Raw genomic sequence first — 10,381 nt, forward strand, 5'->3', positions numbered from 1 at the left:
ATTATCTTTGACAATTTTTAGGAATACGTGGACATGTTTCGAATAATATTAACTAAAACTAATGAATAAAAGGAATCCTGTAGAAAGACTATATAATCTTTTATATTGATGTATATTTAATAAAAATATGCGTTTGTAAAATATCTTTCTTAAGTTTCTAATATTTTATTCTTAGTTAGTAATCTTTAATCATATTAGAATTCGTTTAACATTGAAGCATAGAAAATTTGTATCATTTAAAATAATTTAGAAAAAATTCAAATACTTAATATTTCACATTACTTACCACCATAAATAGAATACTCTATTTTATGAACAATCCGTTTTGTAAACATTATTTAACATTAATTATTTTAAAACTGGATTTTACATTCCATTAAATTCAATTTTTGGTAAATCTGATTTTCATTGAACCCATTTCCACGTATTCTTCATTCTTTAAACAATGTTTAACAGCTCTACCTCACCACATTCTTCAAATTATTTAATCTCAATTTGGCACTCATTTTCTTGCATCATCGCTTTCATCTTCTGTACTATACCTAAGTGTAGAATAAACATATTCTTGATTCGAATTTTCATTTTCGTCTTCATACATTTCTTGATGAATCAATATTTGATCTCCTTCAGCAACCATCAGAACAGCACCTTCCAAATCATCCAATTGCATGTTTTCCACCCTCTCTTCATTTTCTTCATTTACTTCATTCTCTTCTTCCTCGTCTGTTTCTTCAATTTCTTCATTTCCTTCATGCTCTTCTGATTCTTCAATTTCTTCAATTTCTTCATTTCCTCCATTATTTTCCATTTCTTCAATAACTTCATTTTCTTCATTATCTTCATTGTCGTCATTATCATCATTATCATCATTATCTTCATTTTCTTCGTTTTCTTCAATCTGCTCACTGTCTTCATTTTTTTCAATCTCCTCATTATCTTCAGTTTCTTCTATTTCTTCATGTAATTCGATGTCATCATTTTCTTCGATTTCTTCCTCATTTTCTTCCGTGGAATTTTCATCATATTCGTTCTTTCCATCTTCAAAATCTTCATCGCTTCGATTCGCAAACGATTCAGATTCAAGTTCTAAAGATTCATTGTTAGATAAGTGTTTTTCATATAGATTCACTGATTTTGGAGAAGATCGACTTCGAATCTCTGATAAATCACACATTTCAATTCCTTTCCTGGTTAGAGAGACTATAGAACCAAGTTTATGACCCATAGATTGTTCTATAGACATACTCTCAGGAAGTAAAGGCATTATAGGACTAAGAACTGGAGGTCCATCGTCATCTGATAAGTTTGTATCATGTTTTTCTGCTTCTGAAACATTAAATGGAACAACTTAATTATAAAACACTTATAGATATTTTTTTATTTTAAATTAATTATTAAAAATATACTATAATTCAATTTAAACTGTTACAATACCTGTGTTTTTAGTTTCCTGGAGATGTTCTAAAGCAATGTTATAATGTTCCATGTTCTTTTCGTCCATTTCCAAATTATCGAGTTCTTCCGAATCTTCACTTTCTGAGTTGTAAGTTATTTCTCCAGTTGCTCTAGATTCATCTTCTGATTCATTTTCTTCTTCAGCTTCGATACTACTGCCACTTTCTGATTCTTCCGTATCTGCTTCTTCTTCTCCTTCCGATTCGAAGTCTCCTTCTTCTACTTCTCCAATTATTGCATCATCGGTTATCAGACTTCCCTTTTGATAAACATTAATGAAGGAATGTTAAATATTTACAAATATGTTCATTGATCGAAATAAGTATATTATTTATCATCTTTTGTAAATACATACTTCTGTTTTTTCGTTATTTTTCAACTGTTCTCCTTCTTCTGTCTTTCCAGTACATGTAGTCGAATGTGTAGCTTCATCTGTAATATTTTTCCGACATTTTGGACACCAAGTACTAGTACCCGCGTGTCCAATGTGAATACTTGTATGTAATAATAATTTACTACGAGCATTGTGATACCTGCCAAACAAAATCGTAATTACATGCTACATATATTATAACATTATATACAAAAACAAAACAGAATACAATACCTGCCGCAAGTTTTACATGTAAAATTGTTTCCTTCAGTTGAAAGAATCGCTTCATGTGCAGCTTTCAAATGCTCTGCTAAATCGTCATAATCTTTACAGAGTTTCAAACATACTCCACAAGTGACTGCTGCTTCTGCTCTATGGAAACGAATTAAATGTTGCCATAAATGTTTCTTAGCTGGCCATTGTTTTCCACACACTTCACAAGCACATTCTGTATTTGTTGATTCATCATAAACTTTCCTAGAGTCCTTTCTTGAACATTTCATTGAAGATTTCGTTCTGAAATCGTGATTATTTATAAATTTAGATGTATATTACAAAATATAAACTACAAAATAATGAGTAGTTACTATCTATTTTATAATTTGTAATATTTACCTTTGAGAAAGTGGCATAAGGTTTGGAAGAGGTCTCTGGCCTGAGAGTTGAAGATTTATATCTTCAAAGAGATTAAAATCAGGAATATTCAAATTTGATGTAGGCTCTTCTTTCTTAATTTGATTATTATTTTTCATAAGTTCTTCTTGATTACTTAGGATATCATTTCGTAAAGGTAATAGTTCTTCCTACAAAAGAAATGTTTGGATAAATATAAAATTAAATTACACTACATTTTTACAAATGAATATTACTTACTTCCTTTCGCATAATATTTCTTCTACAAGTTGCAATATGATTCCAATATAATGTTTTTGTGCAAAATTGTTTTCTACAATTCTTACAAAAGAAATTCATTTTTCCACGCATTCTTCTCTGTTCATCTTGTTTTAATCTTTTAAACATTCTTTCTGGATCTGTATTATGCATATTTCGATAATGTTTTGAGAGGGCATCGCTATTTACGAACATTTCTGGACACATCTCACAATCAAACGTATCTGTTAAGGATCTTCTTCTCTTTGAATCACTGGAATCTTCATCACACATATCTACATCATACTCCAAATCTTCCGGTTCTTCTTTAACTATTATATCGGTAGACTAAAAGAAAAGTAATTAATTTTACTCGAATATATTTAATGTCTTGTGTATATTTATATTAATTTGTATAAAAATATTAAGTATAATTTTATATAATTTATATTAAGTTCTATAATTAATTTATTATTAACATACCTCTATTTCAAAATCTTCATTTTTTGATCCAATGTCCAATCTATGTTCAAATGCAGCAAGTTGATCTTTGGAAATATTATGTACCGTTTCATAATGATCTCTAATTGCAGAATCTTCAGTGAAAACAGCTAAACATTGTTTACAAGTTCTAAATACTTTTCCATGACACTTTTTAGTATGATCAAAAGCTTTCCACTTTGAAGCATATTGTTTTCCACAAACTTGACATGTGTTAGGTCTTGAAAGAACACTGGAATGAACTTCTTCCACGTGATTTTTAAGCTCTTTCGGATCCTTCATTGGAATTAAACATACTCCACAAGATACACCAATTTCGTTGCGATGAAGAGATAACACATGCATCTTTAGTTTTAATTTATTTTCAACAGTATCACCACAGAAATCACAAACATTGGGAGTCGTATGATACCTTTAATAAAACAAAGTTATTTATAATCAGTTGTGTACAGTATAAAATATTTTTATTTCAGCAAAAAAAATATTAATGTTACATACCTATGGTCTTTTCTATGAGCTTCTAAATCTTCTTTAGTCCTAAACAATTTTCTACAAGATCCAAAGTTACAAGTTAGATCTGGGTGATCCATATGCTTCACCCTATTATGTGTCATAATTCCTAATTTTGAAGTAATTGTTTCATTGCAAAGATGACATGTGTATGTACTATGATGATTTTCAATATGTTTTTGTAAACTGGCACGATCTTTAAATATTCTTTCACAAGCTCTACACCTTGTTAATAACGCTCCAGGATCTTTCCTATAATTTTGACATCCTTTCATATGTCTACGCAAAAGATATCGCTTATGAAACCCTTTATTACACTTTTCACAATAATGTAAACTAACTTCTTCGGTTTTAAATTGTCTATTATCTTTCCCATCTTTTCTAGAGTCAGGTTCGTATCTATGAATTTTTGAGATATGTGCTGCTAGATGATCTTTTGATGCACTAGTTTTCAAGCAATAAGGACAAGTGACATCTTCATGACCTTTGTGAACTCTATTTACATGTTTCCATAAATGTGATGTTCTTCCATAGCATTTATTACAGAGATCACAAGGGAAAAGTCCATGGACGATTCGTCTATGATTACATAATTTTTCTAAACTAGTAAACTTTAAATCTGCGCAAAGTTCACAACTTAATTCCGTTTCTCTCATTCGTCCATCTACTTTATTTTCACTATTTTCTGCTCCATTATCGCAACTTTCTTCAAACCCATGAATTTTCCTATGTCTGGACATTTTGGATTTATTTGAATATGGTCTCCCACAAATGTCACAACTAAAATCACCATTTGTTAATGGCCAGTGTTTCGATCTTACATGAGTACTTAATTGCAATACATTGGGAAACACTTTTAAGCAAACGCCACAAATTAATGGAACAGTATCCGAATGAACACCCATAACATGCTTCCAATAATCAACTCTACTGCCCCAAAGTTTACCACAAATTTCACAAGTATTTGGAGATGAACCCTGAATTGCATGATGCTGAATATGTTCGTTTCTAAGAGATTTTGTAGCAAAAATTTTACCACAGTCTTCACGATCACATTTTATAGCTGATTCATTACTATGTGAAGAGCTAACGTGTAACCAGCGTTCCCATTTACTAGGATGTGAACTACCACAGAGTTCACAAACAAAGAAGAGATGATATTGAGCTCTATTTCCACCACCATTTAAATTCGATGGATTTAAAGGATCTGTTGACACTAATTGTTCTGACTGAGAAATTAAAAAATTCTGTTAATATAAACATTGTAAAACAAAGTTAGGAAAAAATTTGTGTACTATATTTACTTAAATAGTTTATTCTTATCATTACTCTTACCCTATGGGCATTTCTTTGATGTCGTATCAAATGATCTTCATTAGGAAATGATTTATAACAAATATAACAATCCACTTTATCTCCATCTTCTTCATAGTCAAGGATTTGCTCCGCCGTTTCGTTACCATTAATATTCTCTCCATAATAATTACTATTTAATTGAACAAAAGTTGCAGGATCATAATTTGGATCCACATTATGTATAGATACATGTGCAATTAATTTTTTTCTAGAATCATGTTGTCTACCACAAATAGTACAACTATATCTGTTAATAGTAAAAATAAGAGTAATCATAAATTTGTCATTATTATTGATTATTTAAATAATTTGGAAAGGAAATACCTTCTTTGTTCAGAAAGTAATAATTTTGAACCACCATGGTACATATTCACATGATTCAAAAGTTGCGTATTGTCTGCACAAATTTTTAAACAAACGCCACATGCAAATGCCGCAAATTCTTTGTGAGTAGCACGAATATGAAGCCAGAGTGATGCACGATCATTAAAATCACGAGTACAAATTTCACAAACAAATACTGTTTCAATTTCAATGAGATTTTCTTGTCCACTCTCATGGTCTTCTTCATTTTCTGCATTTGTCTAAAATTGAAAAAGAGAAAATAAAAATGAAATAAATAATTTTATTTTTTCTAATTTAACAAAATTTATTTTATATACTACAAAATGTACCTCTGGAGATAATGGAAATTCAGAAGAGGTTTTACCCTCATATAAATCAAGATCCATAGATTCATTCCAATTTTGTGAAACAATTTTTTTTAGACATTTATCGCTTTCTACTATAGAACATGGATCAACACCATGTAACATTTGAATATGCCTGCTTAAAGAGGATTTAAGAGCAAAATCTTTTTTACACAAAATGCAAATAAATGGTTTATCAACATCGTGAATTGCTTCATGCTCTTTTAAATTCTCAACTGAAGCAAAACATTGAGGACAAGATTCACAGTACCATTTTTTAATACTTTGAATATCAGTGTGCTCTGTTAAATGAAAGAAAAAAAATATTTTTGAAATTAAATCTTTTCACATTTAAATATTATTTATATATACTCGCATGAATATTATTTTGTAGTTAAAAGTATGTGACATAATATATCAATTACCTGTTTTTGGTAACTTTTTTGGTTTGCAATTTGTTGTAAATTTATCTTCAAAATCACGCTTAAGGCTATCTCCTTTCGTTAATGCTTGTTTTAAAATTGTCAATTGAGGATTCTTCGCTAATTTAGCTTCTGCACTTCTAAATTATAAAATAATTTTCATGTTTGAATAATTTTAAACAATTTTTGCAATAAAACTTTAAAGTACTTTACTTAGTAATAAAATTAGTTATACCTATAATCTTTGCCATCATCATCACTACCAGTACTTGAAACTTCAGAACTATCCATAACTTTATTATCCCTAATTTCATTTTTTCCTGGAACATCTAATCTCTGTCCTTCAGTGCAAATCCTACCATGGAGATTCAATTCCATAGCATCTGTGCAAATTTTTCCACAAGCATTGCATTGACACCTATTTTCCGGACGATAGGCATTGTTGAGTGGAACTTCCGTAGGTGCTGGAAGACCAGCGTGACGTGACTTTATATGTTCTTCCAAATTTGTCCGGGTTGAGTAGATTCGGGAACAATAACCGCATGTCACTGCCGGATGGCCTCTAATGCAAGCATTATTATATCATCATTGTTATTATTATTACAACTATGATATAAATATCTATCACATATATTTATATAATTTTTTTTAAGCTAATGTTTCTCTTTTTCTGTTTAAAACACCATTTTGGCTTTTTCCTAAAATTATTCTTATTGATTTTTTTTATATATGTTTTGTAGCTATAATTATAAGAATTATAAAACACACACCTATGAGTTGTAGAAACATGACCCCAACGATGTTTTGCAGTAGAATATGATTTATGACAAAGATCACACTGATAAGGTCTTTTGTAAGATGTATGGTCATCTGTAAGAACTTTTTCACCAATTACATCACCAGCACCAACATGAATACGTGCGTGTAATGACAAATGACCCTTGGAACTAAATGCTTTGTTACATAAAGAACAAACATAAACTTCATGTTGTTGAGATGTATGCTGTAATAATGTAAATCATCAGATTTCATTAATAGCAAAACTAAATTTGATTTTCAATTAAATTTAAGTACAGTATACCTCTGGTAAATTACTAGAAAGTTCCTGATGTCTCAATTCTGATTCTTCAGGTTCTTCTGTAACTATTGAGGTCATTTCCAGAAAATCACTTGGATTTGTTTCCATATCCATTTCATACTCTTCTGAATGACGATCTTCAGAGTCATCCACTATCGTTGCTGAAATAATTAAAAAAGAAGAAAGGAAAAACAAAAAAAAATATTATTTTTTAATAAAATACAGAAACTTTACCAAAATTTTTCATAAATTGAAGTAAAAAGGGTACCTTCATCTGTGCCACTGTTATCAATAATTTCTTCTGTTTCATGATCAGCCTCTCCATCAGAATTTAATCTGGGTGGTGTGCCTAAGGCAGCATTTGGATTCACAATAGGTGCTTCTGGAATCAACACTGGTATACTTTTCCTTCCTTTAAAAAACTCTGAATCATTACAACACATCAAAGTGGTTGTAACATTTCCATTCTAAAGAATGAAAAAAGATAAGTTGCTTTACATATTTGAAATTAAAAAAAGAAAACAAACTTTTAAAAGATCAAATAAACTTCAATTTTACCGATTCTGAAGGTGACAGACACCTTTCCAAAAGAGCCACTGCATTAACACATGCTGTCCTAAAATCATAGAAATTCTCCAAATTGTACATACACCGATAACAAAGAGATTTTGGTAGTCGATCATCTTCTGCAATCTGAAATTTAATATGCAGTATTAATCTTTTCAGTTATATAAAAACAAAAACAAGTTTTAATTAACAAATAAATGAATTTAATAAAATAAGTAATAAAATCTTTAATACAATCAATATATCAATCAACTACTAAGAGCAAAATAAATAATATACACAAAAATTGATGCTATTACAATTAACACTGTTCATTCTAATATTATAATGAACATGATCCCAGTACAATTTGGCAATGATGTAACAGATACAACTAAGAATTATATAACTTGTAAGCTTTTACTGATTGACATACGCACAATGTAGAAAATAAAAACAATATGGCATTAATGGACATTTAAAAAATAAATGTTTGGAATATACAACATAAAATATAAAATAACACAACAAAATTTCTAAAGTAAACTAAAAAGAAAAAAGCTAGAAGAAAGGAAGAAGAAAAGAAAAATATTTGAACTAAATGTTAAAGCAATGCAAAATTGAATTTTTTTTTAAAGAAAAATCTTGTATATTAAAGTATATTAAATAATCAAAAATAAAATAAAAAGCAGGTACAACATACGATAAATTGAATTTCAAAAAGAATAAGATATGTTTTAAAGTATACATAACATGGAAATATATTAATTAAAGAAATTTTAAAAAATTAATAAGTAACAAATGAAACTATTGACATAAAAGTCATTTTAAAAATATTAAATGATATATTGTCTAAATAATAATGTATTGAAACATATTTAAAGGAGAGAATTATAAATATAAACATTTAAATATGAATCAAAATATGTAATATTAAAATTGTAATATTTTTAGTGAAAATATAAAATTATATAAAAATACGTAGTAAAAATAACGAATTAAATAAAAGATATTAATTTAATCAAATAAAAATTAATAACGAAAACAATTCTTATCGTAATATGATGAACGATCGCGAATCAAAATGACATTTTTCAACAACGAAAAATGATACGTAATAAATATGTTTTCTGTTAAAAGAGAAAACATGTATGTATAACACAAAACAATTCTTTAAAAAATCTAATAAAAAATTACAGGAAAAATATTAATAAGAGCTAAAACAAAAAAATGTTATTTTAAAAATAAAACGAGGAACTCAAAATTAACAAAAAATTAATAGGTTTTCAAAAACTAAATAATTTATTTTTTACGAAACCAAACGCAAAAATGAAATTGATTGAATTTTTGGAATCGAAAATATGAAAGACAAAATGCAGTATTAAATCAAATAACTCTATATAATCAAGAACTGCATTCACAAAACATATAAAAATAAAAAAAACATGAATAAAAAACATTTTTGACATAAATAAGCGAATGCTAAATTGAATCATAAGTTTCACATTGAATAAGAAATATTTTGAAAACATCAAAATGATGCATAATAAAAAGCGTCTGACGCATAAAAAGTCTATGCTGTAGAGTAAAGAAAACCAACCTTAAACGGCAGACAAGCTTGTATCTTGTCAACGAGTTGTCTGTTCTTGCCCTCTTGACCGAAGATGTCCATCTTGACGGCGTCGTAGGATGCGCAAAGTCTGCAGAGCTCCTGGTAGCGTTCCCTGGACTCCATCGTCGGCGTGGCCACGAAGATGATCACGATACTAACCCGAGGAAGTTGGATAATCCGGATTTCCTCGTGGCAGTGTAGAAAAGGCTCCTCTGGCCCGGACTCGGCCTTCTTCTTCTTCTTCCTCGGATCACATCCTTCGGAGCGGGGATCCGCGGCTCGCTGCGACACCGCGCGGCTTCCGTTTACGGGCTACTTCCTGGCGATTTTCACGACAGTTAAGCCCCCGGGCGCCGCCATCTTGTACACAGACACTTGTTCCGTCGGTCCTGTCGAGTATGACCTCCTCCATGTCGCTAGGTATCTTGTGCTTCGGCAGAAATATCCGGTGATTTTTCGACACTTTAGAAACCACGAATTGTATTTTGGCTTTATATAAGGTCCAGTTCATATTGAATTGATTTCTGCAACTTCATTGTGGATTTTCAATGGATCTTGTGGTTTACTGACAAGCAATTTGATTGGTTTTTAATTATCTAGTTATTGTTGTTTGTACATTGATAATTTTATTCAAAAGATGTTGAAATATTATTATTAATTATAATTATTTTCATTATATTTTATATTTTATATTAAGTATAAAAACATACATGAAAATTAATGAAATAATAATTATTTATATTATGTATTTTTGTATACGTGTATATATATGCATGTTGACATATATGTATTATGTAATATAAATACAAAACATTAATATTTGCATAAAATCAATAATCTGCATCAGTGATTCATAAAAGAAAGAAATATAGATATTTAACATCTATTTTTTATGTTATAGTTCTTTAAAGGTACAATATTATACATTTTATCCTAATTATATATATGAAAAAATGATTAATGATAAAA

The 10,381-nt window shown here is 29.3% G+C and overlaps 1 protein-coding gene across 1 annotated transcript; it reads right to left on the reverse strand.

Annotated features, from left to right (window-relative positions):
- Positions 1-427: 427 nt before the first annotated feature.
- On the reverse strand, positions 428-9,816 carry LOC108547541 (zinc finger protein Xfin). The gene is made up of 18 exons (XM_017900110.1): positions 9,401-9,816; positions 7,813-7,947; positions 7,523-7,721; positions 7,258-7,415; positions 6,947-7,179; positions 6,412-6,738; positions 6,180-6,316; positions 5,740-6,056; positions 5,390-5,649; positions 5,045-5,312; positions 3,698-4,938; positions 3,182-3,611; positions 2,702-3,046; positions 2,444-2,631; positions 2,063-2,344; positions 1,811-1,988; positions 1,435-1,714; positions 428-1,326 (listed from the first exon to the last, which is right to left on the reverse strand). Exons 1-18 carry the CDS (start codon positions 9,533-9,535, stop codon positions 503-505), a joined length of 5,937 nt encoding a protein of 1,978 aa, XP_017755599.1. The 5' UTR covers positions 9,536-9,816; the 3' UTR covers positions 428-502.
- Positions 9,817-10,381: the final 565 nt, after the last annotated feature.

The sequence above is a fragment of the Eufriesea mexicana genome, unplaced genomic scaffold (assembly GCF_001483705.2).
Source record: "Eufriesea mexicana isolate 0111107269 unplaced genomic scaffold, ASM148370v2 scaffold1121, whole genome shotgun sequence".
NCBI lineage: Eukaryota > Metazoa > Arthropoda > Insecta > Hymenoptera > Apidae > Eufriesea > Eufriesea mexicana.

Bases quoted from the DNA above. Each gene is read 5' to 3' on its own strand.
- LOC108547541 (XM_017900110.1), bottom strand. From the start codon at position 9,535: ATGGAGTCCAGGGAACGCTACCAGGAGCTCTGCAGACTTTGCGCATCC. The intron at 6,057-6,179 runs GTAATTGATATA...TTCATTTAACAG, and splicing joins AAAAAAGTTACCAAAAACAG to AGCACACTGATATTCAAAGT. The intron at 2,632-2,701 runs GTAAGTAATATT...TTTCTTTTGTAG, and splicing joins GAAATATTATGCGAAAGGAA to GAAGAACTATTACCTTTACG.